The 25642-nt window shown below is 43.0% G+C and overlaps 1 protein-coding gene across 2 annotated transcripts in view; it reads right to left on the bottom strand.

Moving 5' to 3' along the window:
- Positions 1-25642, bottom strand: part of SCHIP1 (schwannomin interacting protein 1) — an 821995-nt gene that overhangs the window by 623271 nt on the left and 173082 nt on the right. For both annotated transcript variants that reach the window (XM_063916148.1, XM_063916147.1), the window contains exon 2: positions 3298-3362. In XM_063916148.1, coding sequence (XP_063772218.1) covers positions 3298-3362 — 65 coding nt within the window. The remainder of the gene's footprint in view (positions 1-3297; positions 3363-25642) is intronic.

The raw sequence follows: 25642 nt of genomic DNA, 5'->3' as shown, positions 1-25642 counted from the left end.
TGCTGCACGGCCAGGAACCAGTGAGGTGATTAACTTAGACCCAGCAACGGGGAACGCGGTCCGACAGTGGCGTCCCCGTTGCTAGGGTCTGTGCGGCTCCGTGCGCCCGGCGTCTAGCGTTGCTAGGGAGCCGGCGGCTGTCCGCATGCGGCGTCCCTAGTTGCTAGGCGCCGGGCCGCACTGACGAGCGGACCCTCGGCGCCTAACACCCAGCAGAACTTCAATCGAATCCAAACATCAGTGTACAAAGACGTAGGTACATGTATGTGTGAAATGTTCGTCGCAAATCAGACATTATAGGCCAAAGCACTGTCCCAGCATACTCTATAGGTTGAATGTTGTCCCACACCCAACCAGTGGTCCCGTGACCACCGAGTGCATATAGAGGATGTCTCGTCCCCTCCCTGTCTTCCCCAAATATAGACAAGTGTCTGATTTGCAAAATAAATACATACTAGTGTCTAGGTCACCGATTATTGTATGAAATATTTTTTTTTCTTATGTTCATAACTGATGGCAGTTATTGTTTGCTGCCAAAGGGTGGACTGTCGAAGTAAAAAATATTACATAGATAGAACATACAAACTACACACATTATGAGTCACTATACTTGCAAATACGCGCAGCGAGCACAGCAATATATGGTAACACGCATTTACACGGACATGCCACAGAGATGGATTCGACACTTATTTCATACAGTACATAATTATAATAATATCAAGCGCCAGACATCATGATGATTTAAAATTATATAATGAAGTAATGTCATGTATGTGTATTATTTGAACAAAACCAGATACACCTGTCATATTTGGTATTTAAGCAAGCAGATTAATGTGTAGATTCATTTGATACTTGTTATTAAGTTGTAGGACATTGCAACAAATAATTATGATTAAATGTATAAAAGCTAAAATCACTTTTATTAGAATGATAGATATTCCAAACAGGTAGTGGACAGGAAGCTCAGGCCAGCCCCTTTGGACGTCCCCAAGGCTGAACCTGTTTAGCATATACAAAGAGACTAGTGACTCATCATGAATGAGTAAGTTCCCTCCCCAAAAACTAGATAACACATTGCTGATCACACAGGAGGTCAGTTGCTGTGTTTTGGACTAGACGATGATGGAGTTATTGCCAGATCAGTTCCTGTATTTATTTGCTGAGAGAGAGAGAGATATTAAGAGGAGGATGCATTGAAAGATATGGTAATTGTATCGCTGGCCTGTAACTGTAACTGTATGTAACTGTATGTTTTAACTGCTTACTGTGTGAGTGTAACCATGTAACTATAGGTATACTGTACATTGTAATATATATTGAATCCATATCCTTTTAATAACAAATATATACATCAATGAGCTTTGGAACTCAGATAATGTGTGGGTGTATTGTTTTCTCTAATGGGATGCAGTGTTTTGCGATATATAGCGCACATTCATGGGATATGGTAATAAGATGCGCCTGGCGTCTGCAGTATATATTAGAGCTGGCATTTTAAATATTTGTGAGAAAGCAATTTGGCATTCACAGCTGCATTACTTGAAACCCTCCCCCCCCCCCCACGCCCTCCATGGTCCTTAAAAGGGCCTGCCTTCCTCGCCTTGGGGACCCTGAAAAGAAAAACACAACAATAACAATCCCATGTTTCTGTATGGAATGTGAAGGTAATATTGGTAAACTGACTAATCTAATGGATGGATAATAGCTGACTAGTGTTTGAACAGTGGGGGTAATTCTGAGTTGATCGCAGCAGCAAATTTGTTAGCAGTTGGGCAAAACCATGTGCACTGCAGGTGTGGTAGATATAACATTTACAGAGAGAGTTAGATTTGGGTGGGTTATATTGTTTTTGTGCAGGGTAAATACTGGCTGCTTTATTTTTACACTGCAATTTAGATTTCAGTTTGAATACACCCCACCCTAATCTAACTCTCTCTGCACTTTATATTTGCCCCCCCCTGCAGTGCACATGGGGGGTCATTCCGACCCGATCGCTCGCTGCAGTTTATCACAGCGCAGTGATCGGGTCGGATCTGCGCATGCGCCGGCGCCACAGTGCGATGGCGCATGCTGGACGGCCGAAGGCCATTGTACCGTAGCGATCACCTCTGCCTGATTGACAGGCAGAGGCGGTCGCTGGGCGGGAGGGGGCTGGACGGCGTTAAGCCGCCATTTGGGGGGCGCAGTCTGGCCAACGCAGGCGTGGCCAGACCATTGGGGGGGGCGGGCTGCGGCGGCTGCGTGACGTCACATGCAGCCACTGCAACCCGGGCAGCGAAGAGGTTCTCCCGGCCAGCCGCAGGAGCTGCGCTGGCCGAGAGTTACTCCAGAAATGCATAAGCATCGCCACTGTGCGATGCGTTTGCATTTCTGCGGGGGGGGGGGGGGGGGGCAGGCACTGACATGCGGGGTGGACTAGCCCTGTGCTGGGCGTCCCCCTGCATGTCTGAGTGCCTGATCGTAGCTGTGCTAAAGTTAGCACAGCTACGATCAACTCGGAATGACCCCCATGGTTTTGCCCAACTGCTAATTAGGCCCAGTGTTTTGACAAAGATTAGTACATACAGTATTGGCCCATTTAACAGGTTTGTTAGCAAACCAAAAAAGTAAGCAATTGGGCAAAAACATGTTGCACTACAGGAGGCACAGATGTAATGTGTGCAAAGAGATTTAGATTTGGGTGGGTTATATTGTTTCTGTATGCTTTATTTTTACACTGCAATTTAGATTTCAGTTTGAACAAATCTAAATCTCTCTGCACATGTTACATTACATTTGCCCCGCCTGCAGTGCAACATGGTTTTGCCTATTAGTGTGCTTTTTGGTTTGCTAACAAACCTGAATAACCCCCTATGACATTAATTCAATATTTAGCAAACAGGCTTAATTTTTCTCTGTTTATGTTGAAACACTGAAGTCATCTTTTATTGGTACAATCCCCAGTACATTGTATGCTAAAGGAGACCCACACAATTATTTCTGGCTTCCCCACCATGTGCATGCGAAGTCGGTAACCTGCCGCCGGCAGCATTAGGATGCTGGCGACAGAGGAGAGGATGCCGCACAGATGAGGCACACCACAGGACCTCGACGGACAGGTATGTGATGGTAAATACCGGCAAAATAAAAGTAGCTGCGAGAAGCAGACAATTATACTGCCAGCATATTGTATCATTATTAAATGAAGCCCATTGTGCAAAATGTACAGTCTAAAAAATTGAAGATCAGAAACAATATTTGACAAACAGAAACAAGTTCTTGGTTTCACATAGAAATGAAGAGAAAATTCACCTTTCAAGCAAACAGCCCCCATCATGTATTTTCTCAAAAGAATGCTGACGCCTTCCGACTTCTTCCTGTAATAAGAGAGAAAGATGGATGTGAAGTGCCGTCGTCAGGTTCATTAGCATTTCATGAACAAACTTCTCTCGTCCTCACTTTTTTGAATTTGAGAACTGACCTTTATTTTAGTGACATGAAGAATATTATAAACATTTTATGCATACAGGAGACGGTGTGCTACTGAATACATGAAGGCACGAACATAAAGGCAACAACTTTGACAGGTGGGAATAGAAATGCATGTAGAGAAAAGAATGGATATCAATGTTGATTATTTCAGGATTGACCTTGTCAATAGCTAATTTGCTGCCTTGACTTTTTCTCAATAATCCGTTTACTGGGAGGCCAGGATTAATGAATTTCAGCACATTTATCCATACTGTAGATCTTGGCTGTATGATCTTCATCACCAGAATTACTGTATATACACTCATTTAGACTAGCATTCCTATAATTGCTTCTTAAACTCACTCTCCTTACATTTGTACTTTGTGGCTTATCCATTTGTGCTTCAATAAAGAAATAGTGCAGGATTTAAAAACACAGACGCCTGACAAGTGGATTTTTCTAACACCATTGAAATCATTCTTTTCATATTAAAATGTCTGCATACATCAAGATATCCTGAGTCCCTTTGGAACATCTGAGTGACAATGGGATATGACTGGCAGCCAGAAGAAGATAAATGGTGCCTTCTTGAACTCAGTAATGCCTACAGCCTGAATATTTTTCCAGCGAAGCTCAGTTTTATTGAAGTAAAATCAGAAGAGTATATTGCTTTTCATTCTAGACAATTCTTGCTTAAAGAGAAAGGATTTGTTACTCCCTTATATTTTCATTTTTAAATGATTAGAACTCTCCACCCTTCTCCCTATAAACTGTAATAGTAATAATCATCCATCAGTGAGTACCAGAGTCAGTTTAGTGATCTAGGTGATTCTTCATCCCTGACTCTCACACCGAGAGCTAAATCCATAGAGGTAAAAAGTGGAGCTGGGAGTCTGCTTATGCAAGTTCAGAGGTTCCCTCCACTGGCCTTTGAATTTTTTTTTTTTAGAAACTGTCTACCTCATCCCCTGTGTTTGAGATTGAGCTAATAAACCAGATGATTAGGGGGTGTGACCTTTACCAGACCTGGAGGTGAGTGGGAGACACAATTTCAGTCCGCCCCCTATTTTCCTTCTAAAAGGGAGACTGTTACACTCCGGACTTTTAAAAGTACTTTCTTACCTATGCGATGTCTGTCCAGGCTGGCGCAAAGGTCCGTGCGTGCTGTATCCACACATCACTCCCAGAGGTCCACCAGCGCTGATCAAGCAAGAAGTCTACTGCAGCTGCTGCTGCTTCTGTGCATAGCACTTCACAGCGCTGTCTTCCATTGTTTCAGTGTTTATTTCTCATTGTACACACTTCCTGGTGTTTGGGCCTAGTCAGAGTTTCCCTCCAAATTCAGACATGGGCGCTGCCATCTTGGATTTCATCAGCTAATCCTCCATTGTCCAATCCTGGAGCTCCTTTCGTCAGCTGACTGCAACATCCAATGAATCCACACTGCAAGGTATAAAAGGTAACTTCCTGGGATTACCAATTTGTCAGTACAACAGTTACTATCCAGGAAATAACAGCTCTGTGCTGAGCAGATTCATTCCAGTGACTTTGTATGATCCAGTCCGTCCCGATTCCACTCCGGCTACTATTGCTATTTGGACTTTGCCTTTCTTCAGTGTCCATCTGCAATACTGCTATTGTCATTTGAACTTTTTTTTCTGCAATACTGCCAGTGTTAAGATTTTGGATCAAGCCAGGTGAGCACTCCAGTCCGTTCTGGTTCCATTCTGGATACTATTGTCATTTGAACTGTGTCTTACTTTAATATTGTCAAGTGGCAAGATTCCGGATCAAGCCCGGTCAGCACTATGGTCCAATCCAGTTTCATTTTGCATATTATTGTTATTTGAACTTTGTCTTCTACAGTCTAATCCAGGATATTATTGTTATTTGAACTGTGTTTTCTTCAGTCCAATCCAGTTTCATTCCAGTCATCATTCCTGTGGCTAACCTGGTATCTTCTGTTATCATACAGTAACTGCAGTGAATCATGGATGTTCTTTAATAAAAGTTTTATCCTTTATTATAATTGCCTCTGGGCTTGTCACTGTTAAAACATCAATGATTTTTTTCAAGTCTTTCTTTCCTCACTGCTTGACCCATTCCAGTCTGGCTTCCGTCCTCTCCACTCCACTGAAACTGCCCTTACAAAAGTATACCATGACCTCCATGCTGCTAAATCTAAGGGACACTACTCTCTACTTATTCTTCTTGATCTCTCTGCTGCTTTTGACACTGTGGACCACCCTCTCCTACTGCAAATCCTTTACTCCATTGGTCTGCGTGATACTGCCCTCTCTTGGCTGTCTTCCTACCTCTCTGACCGTTCATTCTCTGTCTCCTCTCATGACTCCACCTCCCCCTCACTTCCACTAACAGTAGGTGTACCCCAAGGTTCTCTCCTTGGTCCTCTTCTTTTCTCTCTCTATATGTCCTCACTAGGTAAACTCATTAGTTCTTTTGGTTTCCAATATCATCTCTATGCTGATGACACTCAAATCTATCTTTCCTCTCCAGACCTCTCCCCTACACTCCTCACTCGTATCTCCAACTGTCTTTCTGCTATTTCTGTTTGGATGTCCCAGCGCATTCTTAAACTTAACGTGTCTAAGACCGAGCTGATCATCTTCCATCCTCACCTCCTACAATCACATTATCTATTGATGGCACTACTATCTCCTCTAGCCCCCAAGTGCACTGTCTTGGAGTCATCCTTGACTCCTCCCTCTCCTTCAAACCACACATTCAGCACTTTTCGCAAACCTGACGTTTTCATCTAAAAAAAATATTTCCAGGATCAGACCCTTTCTGACCCAGGATGCTACTAAGACTCTTATCCACTCACTGTTCATCTCCAGACTGGACTACTGTAATCTTCTCCTGACTGGCATTCCTGAAAAATACCTCTCTCCACTCCAATCTATCCTCAATGCTGCTGCGCAGCTCATTTTCCTCACCAAACGCACTACGTCCACCTCTCCTCTCTTACAAGACCTTCACTGGCTTCCCTTCCCTTTCAGAATTAATTTCAAGCTTCTCACACTCACTTACAAAGCCCTCACCCACTCCTCTCCCATCTACATCTCTGACCTTATCTCCCTTTACACTCCCACCAGTCCTCTTCGCTCTGCTACTGCACGCCGACTCTCCTGCCTACTGATTACTTCCTCCCACTCCTACCTCCAAGATTTTTCATGTGCTGCTCCATTTCTCTGGAATTCCTTACCTCTCCCCCTCAGACTCTCCACCTCTCTACAAAACTTCAAACGGGCTCTCAAGACCCACTTCTTGACCAAACCCAGCCAAATCTCATCCTAACCCTCTGTTCCACGCTCTCTATGTACCCTGTCTGTGTCACCCCTGTCTGTCTACCCCTCCCATTTAGAATGTAAGCTCTCACGAGTAGGCCCCTCTTCCCTCATGTGCTTATCCTTTTTCTTACTTTAATAATCTTCAACTGCACCAAATCTAGCAGTCTTCTGCCACCTGATACTTATTGCAGTGTCATCTGCTGATGTAGCTATGTTTATTTACCCTGTTCTTGTTCTATATTGTCGTCAACTGTAAGTTGCTGTCTTCCTGTTTTGATGATTTGTTTATGTACTCTGTAATTGGGCGCTGCGGAACCCTTGTGGCGCCATATAAATAAAGGAGGATAATAATTAAATACCTGGTTAAAGCCTCCTCAATTCATTTATAATTCCTCTGTGTCAGCTCCATCCACAAACGCCCTCCCAAACCAAACCCAACCCTCAGGCATGACAGTTTGCACTGACCAAATGGATCTAGCCAAGGATCAAACTTCATCTTCAGGACTAGTCCAGATCATAGCCACACGACTAGAACATCAAGAGGCTGAGCAGGGTCAGGTGATTCATTGCCTTCAAGAATTGTCCAGTCGCCTAGATGTCATTCAAGCTTTACTCAAGAGTCATGGAGCTACACTTCCTTCACCTTCAAATCCTAAAGCTTTTCCTCCATCTTCAGTGTCTCTGCTCCAGCTTCCTATTCCTACCAAATTCGATGGGAAACCCAAAAATTGCAGTTTTTTTTTATCAATGTGAGATCCACTTTGAATTAGACCCTAATAACTTTCCAACTGAGCGTACCAAGGTGGCATATATCATCTCCCTTCTCTCTGGGTCAGCCTTGGACTGGGAATCTCCACTCTGGGAAAAATCAGTTGCAATATTGTTTTCATATAAAGACTTTGTAACATTTTTTCGCCAGATTTTTTATGAACCTGGGAGAGTGACATCTGCTTCCACAGACATCTTACATCTCCGCCAAGGGTCTCACTCTGTTGGCCAATACCTGGTTCCATTCCAAATATTGGCTTCAGAATTAAGCTGGAATAATGATGCACTCTATGCAGCATTTTGGAATGGTCTACCTGAGAAAATCAAAGACAAACTTGCCACTCGTGACCTTCCAGGCAAGGTAGAGTCCTTAGTTTCCCTATCTACTAAGGTGGACTTGCGCTTCCGGGAGTGAGCTATTGAAAAAGGAGGATTTTCTCTGCCTAAGATTTCAGCAGGGTCAACTCGTCAGGTCTCTCCTTCCAAGGAGGAACCGATGCAAGTAAACCACTCTTGTCTGTCCCAGTTAGAACGCCAAAGACGACGTTCTGAAAATCTGTCTCTACTGCGCTGCTCCTTCACATCAAATCAACTCCTGTCCCAAGCGTCAGGGAAACACCCACTCCTAGTCAAGCAAGGAGAGGCTCGACTGGGAGTACTGAACTCCTCTCCATGAAATTCTGATTGTATTCTTTCAATTTATTTGCAAGTTGCCCAACGATTCAAGAAAGTCTCAGCTCTTCTCGACTTCGGTGCTGCTGGAAATTTCATCAACACAGCTTTAGTCCAGCAATGGGCACTACCATCTGAAAGACTGTCCAAACCAGTTTATCTAACTGCGGTAGATGGGAGTTGCATATTAAGTGGTACCATTACCCACCAGACTCAACTTCTTTGAGTCAAGATTGGGGCCCTGCATTCTGAACTTGTACGTTTTCTAGTTATCCCCAGGGAATCGCATGCCATTGTTCTGGGTCTGCCTTGGCTCCGCCAGTGTAACCCCCAAATCAACTGGCAAACCTCTCAAATCACTGCTTGGGGGTCATCCTGTTTCAAGTCCTGCCTGCAACAAGTATTATCAACACGTTCTACAGGTCCGTCTCTTCCGGATATTCCTCCTCATCTCTATGAAGAATTCGCAGACGTATTCAGCAAGGCAGTTGCAGATGTTTTTCCTCCTCATCGTGAATGGGATTGCCCAATAGACCTAATTCCAGGAAAAACTCCTCCTAAAGGGCGTACTTATCCACTGTCCATACCTGAGACCCAATCCATGACGGAATACATTCGGGTGAACCCTAAGAAGGGTTTTATCAGATCCTCTTCATCACCTGCTGGTGCTGTTTTTTTCTTTGTAAAAAAAGAAGGATGGTGGATTATGTCCTTGAATGATATCACTGTCAAAAATCGCTGTCCTTTACCTCTAATCACAGAACAGCGGTGCTACTACATTTACCAAACTCGACCTACGTGGGGCTTACAACTTAATCTGTATACGAGAGGGTGATGAGTGGAAGACTGTATTTAACACCCGCGACATTTACTACGAGTACCTCGTCATGCCCTTTGGCCATAGTAATGCACCTGCTGTATTCCAGCATTATGTCAATGAGATTTTTCGTGACCTACTGTACAAGCATGTTGCCGACATTCTCATCTTTGCCAACAATTTGGAAGATCATCGTCATCAAGTCAAAGAGGTACTCACTCGTCTCAGGACCAATCGTCTCTACTGCAGACTAGAAAAATGTGTTTTTGAAGTCAAGTCTATTTCCTTCCTGGGATATATTATCTCAGGTTCAGGTCTCAGAATGGATCGTGTTAAGCTCCAAGCAATTCAGGAGTGGCCACTCTCAACGACTCTTAAAGCAGTTCAATGCTTTCTCAGATTTGCCAACTATTACTGCAAGTTTATCAGAGACTTTTCTACCATCGTAGCACCCATTATCGCTCTCAATCGGAAAGGTGCCAATCCATCTTGCTGGTCAGAAGAGGCCAAAATACCATTCCAATTGCTTAAGCAAAAATCTATCACTGATCCTGTACTGTGCCAACCGGATGTTACTCAACCATTCATTCTGGAGGTAGATGCTTCCTCTGTAGATGTAGGTGCAACACTCTCCCAGCGTTCTCAAAATGATCACCTCTATCCTTGTGGTTTCTTCTCCTGCAAATTTCTTCAATCAGAATTTAACTACTCCATAGGAGACCAAGAATAGCTCGCAATCAAGTTGGCTCTGGAGGAATGTGGCGCTTCCTACTCGAGGGGGCTATTCATCCTATTTCTATTTTGACTGATCACAAGAATCTGTTATATCTGAAGTCTGCTTACTGTTTGAATCTGAGGCAAGCTAGATGGACTCTCTTCTATTCATGCTTCAATTTCAAATTGTCCTTTCGTCCAGGGGTCCAGAATAGGAAATCTGATGCTCTCTCTCGTTGCATGGAACAGGATAACGAGACTACTTCCACTGAGAAACACCTCATCATTAATCCTGTGGCGTTTCTGCAGTCAGAATAATTCTCATGCCTCCTGCAGGGAAATCCTTTGTCAAGCCTGCTTTGCGCAAGAAATTGTTACATTGGGCTCATTCTTCACGTTTTGTAGGTCATGCAGGAATTCAGAAGACCTCCAAATTCATTACCAGATCCTACTGGTGGCCTTATTTAAAGAAAGATGTACATGACTTTATTTCTTCATGTTCCAAGTGTGCCCAGCACAAGATTAATCGTCAAGCTCCAGCTGGGCAGTTAATGCCTTTGTCAGTACCACATCAACCATGGTCTCATTTATCTATGGACTTTGCTGCAGACTTGCCACTTTCAAATAAATCCAACATCATCTGGGTGGTAGTTGACCGGTTCACCAAGATGGCCCACTTCGTTCCGCTCACTTGTCTTCCTTCAGCATGTAAATTAGCTCAGCTTTTCATTCAGGAAATCTTTCGTCTTCATGGTCTTCCAATAGAAATTGTTTCCAACCGTGGAGTCCATTTTGTTGCCAAATTTTGGCATTCCTTATGTTTCGCTTTACAGATCCAGCTCAAATTCTCTTCAGCATACCATCCTCAGACCAATGGTCAGACAGAAAGAGTTAACCAGGATCTGGAGTAATTTCTTTGCTTGTACGTATCTTCTTCACAAGACAACTGGGCTAAATTACTTTCCTGGGCAGAATTTTGCCACAGCAATCAATATCACTCATCTTCTGGAACTACGCCTTTCTTTGCCAACTACGGACTTCATCCTAGAGTACCAGATGTCCAGTATCTCAAGTTCCAGCAGCTGACCAAGCTGTACAGCAGTTTTCAAAAATCTGGAAGGAAGTTCATTCCTCTCTCCTCAAGTCTTCAGTCAGGTACAAAAAAATTGCTGACAAGAAGAGACGAGCAAGTCCTAGTCTTAAGCCTGGAGATCGAGTATGGCTTTCTACTCGGAAATCAATGAAGTTTGCACCTTGTTATATTGGGCCTTTTCCTATTGAATGTGTTATTGACCCCGTTTCGTACAAGCTCAAGTTACCTCCATTCTTAAAAATTTCCAACTCATTTCACATTTCATTTCTTAAACCACTTATTCTTAACAGGTTTCATTCCAATATGCCAAAAGCACCCAAAGTCCACACTCAACGTGGCGTTGAATATGAGATTTCCAAGATTATGTACTCTCGAATTCGTTATGGGATACTTTACAAGCTTTAATACAATGCTTGATTGGAAGGGTTATGCTCCTGGGCAGATGCCACTGATGTCCTTGCACCAAGATTGGTCCGAGTGTTCCATGCCAAGTTTCCACGTAAGCCAAAAAGGTGTCCTGGGGCCACCTGTAAAGGGATGGGGGGGGGGGGTGCTGTCACACTCCGGACTTTTAAAAGTACTTTCTTACCTATGCGATGTCTGTCCTGGCTGGTGCAAAGGTCCGTGCGTGCTGTATCCACACATTGCATCGGCACTACAGTCCAATCCAGTTTAATGTTGGATATTATTGTTATTTAAACTTTGTCTTCTACAGTCCAATTCAGGATAATATTGTTATTTGAGCTTTGTCTTCTACAGTCCAATTCAGGATATTATTGTTATTTGAGCTTTGTCTTCTACAGTCCAATTCAGGATATTATTGTTATTTGAACTTTGTTTTCTTCAGTCCAGTTTCATTCCAGTCATCATTCCTGTGGCTAACCTGATATATTCTGTCAGCATACAGTAACTGCAGTGAATCATGGATGATGTTCTTTAATAAAAGTTATATTCTTTATTATAATTGCCTCTGGGCTTTTCACTGCTAAAACATCAACGATTCTTTCAAGTCTATGCACCATACCTGATTAAAGCCTCCTCAATTCATTTTTAATTGCTCTGTGTCAGCTTCATTCACAAATGCCTGTCCAAACCAAGCCCAACACTCAGGCATGACAGAGACATTCTGGGTGGGCAATGGTTATCATGCGCATGTTCATATTAGAAGAGTGAAGGTGTGGAGCTGCTGATAGGCACCGAGATCTTCTCCAAATGTTGCTATTGGGATAGGGTTTGATGGAGGTGCATTGTTCAGTTGATGGTCAATAGTTCATACTACTAGTTTAGTTCTCTCGACTCCCATTGCAGTACCTTAAACACTTTTTCCTAACAGTTGTCATCCACCCTGCTACCATACATTTACTTGATGCATTTCTCCATTATAGGAGCAGTACATACTTTTAGGCCTCTATTTAGTAAACATAAAAATGTATATTCTCCAGCAGTTTAGCTGTAGAAAAGATACTTTGTTTCTTCTCCCTATTTATAGAAAACTGCAGTGAAATAGTAAGGTTCACAGAGTTTCCTTATTTCTTCTCTTAGTGCAGTGGCTCCCAATCTTTTTTCAATCACGGCTTCTTACAGCATCAGAATTATTTTCACAGCACCCATAGGCACAACAGTTTATTATTGAGAAATTCAGAAAAAAACATTTAAATAAGTAACTTGTGTTTGTATGTCAACCCTAGGTTCAGTTATATGGTGGGGGACAGGATTTATATCTGTTTGTCCACATATTTTATGATTGGCACTTGTGTTGCCTATAACATGAGCCATAAATCATTTGAATTGGTCCTAGACCACCAATCCAGGGCACGCCTGAAAGTTCCCAGAGGCACCCAGTTTGGGAACTATTGTGATACAGCCCCCCCCCCTCCCCCACATAGGTCTCAATGGGGGATGATCATGTTTTTTTTTTTAAATGGAGAATAGATAACACCATTTCTATGATGCCTATACATATACATTCACCTGTTCTAATCACAATTGAGCACACATTTTTTTAGGTTACAGTGACAGAAAATGTCTTACTTTAAGCTGAAGCCATTCTTTATGGTTATGGCTAAAACCAAGTTGGAGAAGGGACCTCTGTCATCACCAGGGGGAGGATCCATGTAATCAGGGGGAGGAGCCATGCCCGAACAGGGCACCTGAAATGTACACTCGCAGGCTCGCCACGTTTCGGGCTTGGTGGCTTGCTTCGCTCGCCACTGGGTTACTAAAGGAAGTAGTTGGTGGCATGGATAGTAGAAGAACTATCCCGCTGGCCTAGCTTCTCCCCTCTGGTATTGTGGCTCCTCCCCCTGATGTCAGAGGTCCTTTCTCCAACTTGATTCTAGCATCTACCCATTCTTTATAATGTATGTTCTAGCTATAGGTTTAACAAATTCAGTTAAAGCTTCTTGGGGACCCCCAAGGATACATGTACAGCCATGGCAAAGATAAGTGGCTATACAGTCATCCCCACAGAGCCATGCACGCATCTACATCCACAATTGTGAGTGCAGCCTAGATGTGGGGGGGGGGACCACCATGCAGACCAATAGTAGCCACTGATCAACACAGCCACTTTCCCTGCCCACAAGCCATGTGAGATAGGGCTTTGGGTATGTTCTATCCCCAACATAATGACCACTGCTAGACCCCCAAGGGAAGCCCAATTCCAGGTACTTTGAACTGACTGCCCCGGTGCCCTTCTGTATATTATCACTAGCTGATGTGCCGATTTCACTTGGGTAGACCTTTGATATTTACCATTTCCATTTCCTTCATTCCATCTTAACTTATATGCTTAGTTCATTTTATGCCTCTAGGGTACAGGAGAGTGGTAGCATCAAGATGAAATAAATCAAGATATTTAAACTTGTTTTAAAATGAGTAAATTGAAGGTGGGTTATAAGATGTATGTAGACCTTTTTCTCTACTTAAGGATCTCTTTGTAAACCACATTGCTGGCTCTCCCCTCAGGTGCTAGGATCACCAGGCTACTGGGTGAACTCACTCTGGAGCAGGCCACGTAGAACTGCTCGTGTGAGCAGCAGTCCTCCCCCAAGTCAATCCCTGCCACATTCTGTGACTGCTCCTGGGACTTGTCATTGTAAATAGGGCCGGTTCTAGCCCTTGTGGTGACCTGGGCAAAAATAGGGGTCTGGCTTCATAAAGGGGCGTAGTCAGTTATGCCCCAAGTAGCATTGTGCCCTCATTTGTGTCCCCAGTAGAGTTGTACCGTTAAACAAAAACAAAAATAAATAAATTAATTCTCACCATCCCAACTCCTGATTCCTGACCGCTGCTTCCCTCCGTCTCCGGCGCAGCTCCTCTGATCTATGGGAGAGACGTCATGACGTCTCTCCCATAGCACCGCATAGACACTAGAGGTCAATCATGACCCCTAGTGTCTATGTGCTGCTCCCAAAATGCTGTGCGGTGCGCGATTACTTCATTGCGCACCGCACTGCACCGCATCTACCAAGGACCGGGGGCACCAGTAGCGGATCTTGCTACGGCGGCAGCGCTCTGGGCAAAAATCCTGCGTGCCCGTAGCAAGATCCGCTACTGATTGTAAAGCAGTCCTTTAGAGGGAAGTGCAGCCTCTTGAACTCAAAGAAGTACTCTGATGGTACGAGTGATATGCGGGGTATGAATACCAGTTGCCCCCGAGCACAACCAGTTAACACTGTGGCCTCAATGACGTTCCTGTGGAGGGCCTTCACTCGCAGCCTGGTGCTATTGCAGAGTTTGGAGGGGTTGCCAACATCACTGGAACCCCCACTTTGAGGAGAATCAACTCCACAGGGCTGTGGACCACAGCATCCATTTGCAACACTGAGTCCACAGACTTGTACTCCATTTCTGTTCCTGCAAACGACTGAAGTAGAGTGTGATTAATGACAATTGCCTTGTCGGTCTTGGGGGTAAGAATGGAACCCCTGAATCCAGATTTTCCCCTTTTGGGGTTGATAAGTACAAAATCCTGACGTTAGATTTTAGGTATTTGCGTGGGAAACCTTTATACGCCAAACCAAGTCGATATCTCATTGGGCCTAAGAGATATTGAGGAAAACGTGAACCCCCTTAGAAGTCGAATTTCGACAAATCCCTGCTTAGTGTGTGCTTACATCAGGGAAGGAATATACAATCCAAATTTTATGTTTCTAGGTCCAGGGGTTTGGGCTGGGCATTGATAAGTCAGTCAGTCAGGACATTTGTTTTTATGTATTAGATAGAGCTATAATGGTTTTGTGGTTGCTAATGATAGACTAAAAAATCCAGGACAGAAATAACATCATAACTAATATATAACATTAGTTATTATTTTATTTATAGTTTTGACTGAGTTACAGAATATATACCAACCATACATGAGGGTAATCCAGAAAGTAAAAAAGTTTGGCTGTAAAATATCAGAGAACCTTATTCTATTTCTCCACATAATCACCTACTTCATTTTAGCCTTTAGTATATCTGTCCGCAAGATTTAGAATCCCCTGGCTGTACTGTACTTGGCTGCCTCCAGTCCATTTAACCAGTTGTTGACTGCAAACTTCAAGTCATTATCACTTCCAAAAAGTTTTTCACCCAGGAACTGTGTGAGCTTAGTGAAAAAGGTGAAAAGCTCTTGGAGCTAGGTACAGACTATATAATGGATGATCAAAAACCTCCCACCCAAAACTGTCCAGCAAGGTTGCAGCAGCAGCAACGAGAGACCAGGTATTTTCATGAAGGAGCACAATGCAGTGAGAAAGTATTCTGTGCCTCCAATTTTGGATGGCTCATCGTAGTTGTCTCAGTGTCTCACAATACTGAAATGCATTGATTATAGTGCCTTTTGGCATGAAGGCCACCAAAAGAACATCTTTATGGTCTCAGTAAACCGTATACATGACTTTTCACATTGACCTGTTTTGAGTTTTTTTGTGTTTGTTTGGGTGAGATAGGATGATGCACTTGATTGATTAGCACTTGCTCTCTGTGGTGAAATGAGACATCCAGGTGTAAGCACCAGCAACTTTCTGATCATGAAAATCAAAATCACCATCTGCATGATACTGGTCCAAAAATGTCAGTGCGGAGCCTAATCTCCTGGTTTTGTGTTTGTCAGTCAGCCGCTGCAGAACTCGTAAACAAATTTTCTTATAGGCAAGATGTTCAGACACAATTTTGCCAAACAGAGAACAAGAATTGTTTGGGAAAGAAATGTGCAACTACTGTATATTCCAAGATTTTGTTGTTCACTTTACGCTTCAAGTCTTCTATGACAAGCGACGGGTGTCCTAGTCGATCTTCATCATACATGTTTGTTCGACCATTATTGAGCATTTCACACCACTTTCTCACACCTTTCAATAATTAATGCATAACCATACACATGCTTTAATTGACAATCAGTTTCGGCAGCACTTCCTTTCTGAGCATTAAAGAATCAAATAACATTCCTCACTTCACAATCGGTGGGATTTTGTATTGTAGGGTTCATTTTTAACACAGCATAACAACACCAAAAACAACCAATAAAGCATGCAGGTTGGGTTAAGTACATCCCAAGCACGCTACTAGCAAAGCACTAAGAAAAAGTTTTAGACCATCCAACCATGATTTGGGCAGGTTGAATGGCCTGCACAGCGGGATTGCGCAAACGGTCATTACTGTATATACAGGTTGAGTATCCCTTATCCAAAATGCTTGGGACCAGAGGTATTTTGGATATCGGATTTTTTCGTATTTTGGAATAATTGCATACCATAATGAGGTATCATGGTGATGGGACCTAAATCTAAGCACAGAATGCATTTATGTTACATACAGTATACACCTTTATACACACAGCCTGAAGGTCATTGTAGCCAATATTTTTTGTAACTTTGTGCATTAAACAAAGTGTGTGTACATTCACACAATTCATGTATGTTTCAAATACACCTTATACACACAGCCTGAAGGTCATTTAATACAATATTTTTAATAACTTTGTGTATTAAACAAAGTTTGTGTACATTGAGCCATCAAAAAACAAAGGTTTTACTGTCTCACTCTCACTAAAAAAAGTCCGTATTTCGGAATATTCCGTATTTCGGAATATTTGGATATGGGATACTCAACCTGTATTGGAACACCCTTGTAGTACATTATTTTGCATGATATGAGTTCACTGTGTCAAGGCACAGAGAATCTGAACTAAAAAGAGTTCTGGCTACACTAGATCACATAATTTATTTAAACATCAAAAAATAATATTTAAGACTGTAAGAACAAAAATTACAACAACAGCTAGTTTATGTTTGAATAATTTAAATGTTCAGCAGTCAGAAAATCATTACTAATTTCAGATTTGCACCATTGAACATGAAGTATTGATTAGTGCTCAATTTGCAGCTAAATTTATGAATCTGGCCATGTTAATATATGCACCTTAACAGAATAGCCGGGCGCCTCCTCACTGATATAGAAGATGGCTCCTGTGCAGTACAGTCACTATGAAGTCATGGGAGACACATTTTAGAGAGTATACCAAAAGTCACCCAATTTAAACACTGTTTTAAAAAACAAAGCAGAATTCAACAAAATTAAAATCGTTACCCCGTCTACTTGTCGGGATGCCGGTGTTGGTCATGTGACCTCTGGCATCCTGACCGCCAGGATAATGTATAATACTCTAGTGCACACATAAGGACATTTCTGAAAGAGGAGTAAGGAAACGGAGGCTAGAGCAAATTATGGAATTAAGAATTTTATGATTGTGGCTATAGTGTTGGTTCAAAAATAATTCCCCCTATAACAGCAATTACAACACTCATAAATGCCCCTAATGGTGTACACTTGTCCAGATATGAAGTAAAAAAAATAAATCCCCCTCCCCCATTACAAATAGACAAACACACACACACACACACACACACACACACACACACACACACACACACACAACTGGGCAGCTCTCGGTCAGCCATTGTATAATAAGGGGAGGCTGTGGTTAGCATACTGATGACAAACTACAGTAAAATACCATTCCCAGGTCAAACTTGTATTTCAATGAAGAGACCAGAAATCATTTCATTTGCGCTCACAGTTCCTATATGAGCTGTGGAACTATATCAATCCCAAAATACTTATAAACAGATTTCTGGGCTCAGTGGCAATTTTATAATTAATTATAGCATGATTCTCATAACAGTGATTAAAAGTAACTGCCGACACTCATAAATATTCATGAAAGTTAAATATGAGTTGCTGTCACTGGAAGCCGATGTGTAATATACAAATAAAGAAGAAAACCTTAAGCATGGCATTGGCAAAGACACAAAGCTGTTAATAGGACACTGTTCTGCCAGAGGCAGCCAGACTTGCCGTTATGCAGAAACAGCTTACAATTACAATATATTATCATTAGAGGAGTGACATAGCTGCCCTCAATCAGGTCTCTAAAGGTTGTTATATCACCATATAATGAGAACAACTGTTAAATATTTAATAACCACTCTAGGAATTCTGATCATTAAGACATGGAATTACAGTGTAAAATCATTTGTTTGCTTATTGTTGCAGTTTATTTAATATATTAATCTAACATTGTATGATCACAAGTACCAAACAAACTTGTTTAATTAATTGTTACTATGTCTTGTATTATTATTATTATATTTTTTTAATGATATAACAATAAAGCCCAGGATTATTATTATTTTTGCATGGCTTTGAAAGTTAAACCTTTTGCAAAAAATGTTTGGCAACTTATTGATAGAAGGACCCAAACAGGCAGATCATTTATTGTTATTGTTTTATCAATACAATGCCAATCAGTGAGTTATATGGGTATGCGATGATGGCATTTATCAGGGCACATAAATTGTACAGCTTTTCTTTCTTATATACCCAAAGAAGATTCTGGCTACTGGGGCACAGATATGCTGCTGATAGGTTACTGTAGCTCACAACTGTATTTATGGGTATCATCATAGTGCTACTCTATATTGTTAGTAACTCCAGGGTCAATGATCAGGGCAGCACAGTCCATTTTCCTTTGTGCCCCAAAGGAATAAATCTACCAGTGAGTTGGAGGCATAAACAAGATTTGAGAGAGATGAGTCAAACAAATATAGATGCATAACATAAGTGGATTTTCAGCCACCAATGGGAAAAAAAGAGGAGGTAGAAAAATATGTTAAAGTGAGATGTCACTCTCAGCACTTATGCACTAAATGAATGGCCTGATTGTGAGCCGGATATATGTACAAACATGTGTGGATCTCGTGGATATCAGCATGCCCTGTGCAATAGAAAGCAGACTCTGACAGCACATGCTATTACACTCTGTATATGCACATGATGCGGAGACTGAAAGAGTAGGCAGACTGATCCACCTGACAGACCACGCTATGCATGAAATGCATGTTTCTGGGCAGCATACATGCAATCGCACGGAACTGATCCATGTCGTGGGAATATCACTGGAGTGCTGAGGGCTTGTAAACCGACTTCCATGCTCATTCGCAGCATACGGGCTTAGATGTGATATTGATGATGACCACGGATGTAGAAACAGGGGTCGGGTGTAGACTCATGGATAATCAGCATATAAGGAAGGATACTTGCATTAGCAAATAACAAAAAGTACAGAAGTGTTGTGTTTTGGTTATAATTTCATCTTTGTGTTTTGGTTTTGCAAAACTACTCTCAAGTGTTTTGCTTCGGATTTGGATTTCGGTTCGGTTTAAAATCAATAAAAAATTGCTTATCATTTAAAAATAAAAAATAAAACAGTGTAATTTTTGCAATCCAAAACCCAAACTTCTCGTTAAAAAAAATCTGAATTCTGAACACCATGAAGATACAAACCGGGACTCAATTTGGATCGGATCTCGTCAGGTTTTGGTTCAGTTCAGATCTACAAAATTCAGATGGATTCAGATTTCTGGAGAACTGAACCTCACAACTCTATAAAAAAATAGTGGATGGGCTGCCGCAGCTGTATGGAAAAGCGGCCGTGTATGAGTCTGACTCAGAATCAGGCCGTAAACGAACAATATATTATAACAGTCTCCAAGGTACCCTAATCGTCCAGGTTTTAAGGATATCCATGTGAGCACAGAAAGCTAAATCAAATAAATTAAGTACTAATTAAGCTTCCTTTGCTTAAGCATGGATATCAGAACTAGTAGGGTGCCTTGAGAACTGAGTTGAAAACCACTGAAATATACTCATCATAATCCCTCATTGATGTGATTCATAAATATATCCAAACAAGTATAGGCACTTAACTTTCATCTTCCTGGCAGCAGGGATGAGATACTTTGTTTCCAAGTGGTTCTCAACCCAGTTTGTTGAATTGGCTTTGAAATTAAAAATATGTCAATCAATTCTCAAACTTTGTACATTGTATGTATGGTGGCCAATCCCGGGGCTGTGATTCAATCCCAGGATTGGAAGCTCCAATCCTGGGGATTACGGGATTAGCCAGCCGCTTTGTTTTTTTAATGGCTCTATCCCCCAACCACCACCACCTAGGGCTATTCATTTGTCCCCAATAAATAGAATACCCAATAATCAGCCGTTTTCCGCAAAAAAACACATAGGTTCGTGAACTTATCATGGATTCTATGTGTTTTCACCCGAATATAGATAATAATTTTTCAGGAAGAAAAAAATGGGTTAATTGAATAGTATAAAGTGAAACATCATGAAAAAATTGTGGTTATACCCAGTTTTTTTCTCATGAAAATTATTGGGGCTAATTATCTCCTATACAGTGTAGCTATTAAACCTTGAACAAGTAACATAGACACATAGGAATTGACGCAGTTAAGAACCACTTAGGCCCATCTAGACTTAGAATCCAATCCCACACTCTTGAGTTTATTTAGCAGTCTGCGATGTAGGGCCCCCCGTTGATCTATTATTTTAGTCACGAAGTCAAAAAAGTCAATATGGTTTGTTTTGCATGACCTTCTCCTAGTAAATCTATGCTGTTTGGATCTTGTCTGTCTGAAGTGTCAGCTCTGGTGCTGCATATAAAAAAAACCTGTCAAATTATATTGCAACTATTAAGCATGGCCAGGGCAGGCCCGATCCTAATTTTTTGGTATGCGAATATATATTCTGGTGCCCATTAGTGGGGCGTAGCTTCATGGGAAAGGTGCGTGACCACAGAATAGTATAAATTCACATTACACCACACAGTAGTGTCCGTTAGTCCCATTACACCACACAGTAGAGCCACTTATACACGTTACACCACAGTAGAGGCGATTATACACGTTATGCCACAGTAGAGCCACTTATACAAGAGCAGCTTATACACATAATGCCTGACTAAAAAATTCCTGATTCATGCTCCGTATAATATTTGTCATTTTCCTCCTTATAGTAATGTCCCTTACACAATAAGCCACACACCGTAATGCCCATTACACAATATGCCACACACCATAAAGCCCATTACATTCCACATGGTAATGCCCATGACACATGAAGCCACACACCGTAATGCCCATGACACAATATGCCACACACTGTAATGCCCATGACACTATATGCCACACACCGTAATGCCCATTACACAATATGCCACACACCATAAAGCCCATTACATTCCACATGGTAATGCCCATGAAACATGAAGCCACACACCGTAATGCCCATGACACAATATACCACACACTGTAATGCCCATGACACTATATGCCACACACCGTAATGCCCATGACACTATATGCCACACACCGTAATGCCCATTACAGATGATGCCACACAGTTATGCCCAACACCATTTTATGTCCCAAACACAATAATGCTCATTACAAACTATGACCCACAGTTAGGCTTCTAATTACTTTTAACCTGTTGTCAGGTTTCTAATGCTCTGGGTTCCTTGCTCCGTGTGCAATAGTGCCATATGTGCAATAGACCATTCATAATAAGATACTTGCTTATTACTTTTTAGATGTACATTTATGGGTTCATTTTAAGTAATTACTTTCCCAATAAACACTGCGCATCTCTATTTTAAGGGTTGTGCGCCTGTTGTGTTTTTACATATCCATGTCTTAAGCTTCGTATGGGGAGTAAGGTGTTTTCTCCCAAACCTGCTAACCCTTTTTATTGGTGTTTACATATATTTAATATTTATATATGCATTAGGGCAAAGCTAAGCTGGGATAGGAGGAGGGGAGACCGGGTGCTGTATATCAGAGGTTGATGGGAGCTGGGGAAAGGAGGAAAGGGCTGCCACAGAATTAGGAGGGGTGCTGGGTATAGGTGAGAGCCTAAGACATAGTAGGTGGGAGCTGGGTACAGTATGTGTAGGCTGGGACAGGCACAAGGATACCGGGTATGGTCCGTACTGGCGGTTGAGGGCCAGGAGACTGGAGCAATGCAAAGAGGAGGAAGCGAGTAAAGGAAGAGGGGGGGGAGGGATTGCTGCAGGGTTTTAGTGGTAAAGAGGAGCCAGGGACTGGAGGAAGTAAGAGCCAGGCATTGAAGGCAGTGTGGGACTCCTGGGGCAGCAGTGCTGGTATATGGCTCCACACTGCTGGCAGGTAAAGCAGGCAGGAGAGGAGAGATGCATCAGGGGAGCAGTGAAAGCATCTGAGAGGAGGCGGGGCCACGCACTATTCCTTCATGCACAGTCGGCCACTAGGTGTCTGATGGAGTCTGGAGATGTGAGTACACTTCACCACTGTCTGTGGCTAGAAGCCTGTCAGCTGCCTTACAGGCTGGGTAACACAGCCGCTCCGCACAGCAGCCACACGTGTTGGAGCCGGGCAGCACTATTCCTGCTATCCTGGCATAGCCTCTGGCAAAAGCGCAGTCCATTCTGCTCTGCAGGGAGTGGGACTGGTGGCCGGCCCAAAGTGCTGAAAATGGGACTGGCTCAGGGGGGCATCTGTCACCCTGCCCCCCAGCCAGCCACAAGTCTCCTCTGAACAGCTATGTGCTTCTCAGAGGGGACTGATCGTGTCCAGGGCAACTCACTGATAGCGTCCAGGGTGACTCACTGTCACAGAAATCAGCAGCACCCTCATCGGTCCGGCGCTCTACGCAGCCGCGTATCATGAGTATACATCGGGTCGGGCCTGAGCATGGCTGGAAATTCCAATAGAAGTGTTGATTTTGTTGAGAGATGATCTGTTGCCTACTTATAAAAAGTGTGATTTGAATAGTATTGAGGTACCTATTGTAAGCCTGTAAGCCTGGTTTTAAAAAAAAGTGGCCTTTCTAGAGTCTAACCATGTATGTGAAGCAGTATGTACACTCACACCCTGCAAACACATTACATACACCTGTAAAAAAGAGCTACATATAACTGCTGTGTAGGACTTGAAGCGCCGACCTTAGCATTGATGGGATTTCCCTTTACTCGTTGCACTACCTCACCCCAGGAAGTACTGACTGCTGAAAGGGGATTGGGGATACCACCAAACAAATAGCAAGAAGTCCAAAATGGGGGTAAAAGAAAAGGGGGTTTGAAAATTTGGCTTTGGCCGAATTTTAGCAATTACAATAAGGCTGCATTCAAGTATCACAAATCAATTATTCACACCCATCATGCAGACTTCATTTAGTACGTAACTACAAATGAGCATAATAACAACCCTAAATAATTATCAACAAAAAAATAAAATCAGTGATAACAAAAAAGGGGCAAACAATACCCTTAATATCAGAAATATCTAGATTTATGGTAGACTTACCATAGTTAAATCTCTTTCTGTGAGGTACACTGAATTCCACAAGAAATACATTGGGGTGTAGAGTTGGATCTTGATCCGAGGCACCAACAGGCTAAAGCTTTGACTGTTCCCAGGATGCACTGCACCACCTCCTCTATAACCCCGCCTCCGGGCACTGGAGCTCAGTTTCGTTAACCAGTCCAATGCAGTAGCAGGTAAAAGAGACGGCAAATGTTAGTCACATAGAACCACATTCTCACGACAGAAGAAGGGACCAGCGGCTAATGCCATACAAACCCAAAGAAGCGAAGTACGTCAGGGTGGGCGCCCTGTGGAATCCAGTGTACCTCGCAGAAAGATATTTAACTATGGTAAGGGTAAGTCTACCATAAATCTCCTTTTCTGCAGCGCGGTACACTGGGATTCCACTGGGAATACATCAGGGATGTCCTAAAGCAGTTCCTCATGGTAGGGGACGCACAATAGCAGGCACAAGAACCCAGCGTCCAAAGGAAGCATCCTGGGAGGCGGAAGTATCAAAGGCATAGAACCTAATGAACATGTTCACGGAGGACCATGTAGCCTCCTTGCACAATCATTCAGTGGACGCACCACGGTGGGCCGCCCAATCAGGTCCAACAGACTGAGTAGAATGGGCTTTGATAGCAGCAGGAGCTGGGAGTCCAGCCTGCGCATAGGCTTGTGCAATCACCATTCTAATCCATCTGGCCAAGGTTTGCTTATTCGCAGGCCAGCCACGTTTGTGAAAACCAAAAAGTACAAACAGGGTATCTGACCTCCTGATAAAGGCAGTCCTCTCCACATAAATACGGATAGCCCATACCACATCCAAAGACCGTTCTTTGGAAGACAAACCAGAAGAGATAAAGGCCCACAATCTCTTGGTTAAGATGGAAAGAAGATAACACTTTAGGCAGGACAAAGCGCCTAAGTCCAACACCCTCCTAGCAGAGGCAATAGCCGGCAGAAACACAACCTTAAGCATAAGGCATTTAAGGTCCACAGACTCAAGAGGTTTAATGGAGACTCTTGTAGGGCATTTAAGACAACAGACAGCTCCCATGGAGCCACAGGAGGGACATAGGGAGGCTGAATCCGTAAAACACCCTGAGTGAAAGTAGGAACATCAGGAATAGATGCAATTTGTCTCTGAAACCAAACCGACAAGGCAGATATATGAACCTTGAGGGAGGCCAGACAAAGGCCTAAATCTAGGCCTTGTTGCAGAAAAGCCAAAAGCCTGGAAGTTCTGAACGAATAGGCATCATAATTCTGAGCAGCACACCATGTGAAGTGTTCCAGACCCTGTAATAAATCCATGCAGAAGCCGGTTTTTGGGCATTCAACATAGTTTGAATAACCGCCTCGGAGAATCCTTTGGCCCTCAGGAGTGAAGCGTCAAGAGCCACGCCATCAACGCCAGTCTGGCCAGGTCCGGATAGACACAAGGGCCCTGAATGAGGAGGCCTGGGCGTTGAGGAAGTAGAAGAGGACGCTCGATCGATAGACCTTGTAGGTCTAAGAACCAAAGCCGTCTGGACCATGCTGGAGCAACTAGTAGTATTCCTCTTTCTAGCTTGAACTTCTGTAGCACCTTGGGCAGGAGTGACACTGGAGGGAACACGTATGGCAGCCAAATGTTCCATGGAATTGCCAGTGCGTCCACAAACCCTGCTTTAGGATCCCTTGTCCTTGATCCGAAGACCGGAACCTTGTGATTGTGTCGAGACGCCATCAGGTCTACATCTGGTAAGCCCCACTTGTCCACTAGGAGTTGAAAGACTTCTGGATGAAGACTCCAGTCCCCGGTGTGCACGTTCTGATGACTGAGGAAATCCGCTTCCCAGTTGAGGACTCCGGGAATGATCACTGCCGATATTGCTGGCAGATGGCGTTCCACCCAACGGAGGATTTTTGATACTTCCAGCATTGCCATGCGGCTTCGAGTGCTGCCTTGATGATTAATGTACTCCACCATGATGGTATTGTTTGATTGTACTTGAACAGGCCTGTTCTGTACCAGAGGCAGGGCAAGCGTCAGCGCATTGAACACTGCCCAGATTTCGAGAATGTTTATCGGGAGGAGAGATTCCTCCCTGGTCCACCGACCCTGGAGAGAGAGAGT

The sequence above is a fragment of the Pseudophryne corroboree genome, chromosome 4 (genome assembly GCF_028390025.1).
Source record: "Pseudophryne corroboree isolate aPseCor3 chromosome 4, aPseCor3.hap2, whole genome shotgun sequence".
Classification (NCBI taxonomy): domain Eukaryota; kingdom Metazoa; phylum Chordata; class Amphibia; order Anura; family Myobatrachidae; genus Pseudophryne; species Pseudophryne corroboree.
The sequence above is the reverse complement of the archived record's forward strand: the minus strand, read 5'-3'. Positions and strand labels throughout refer to the sequence as shown.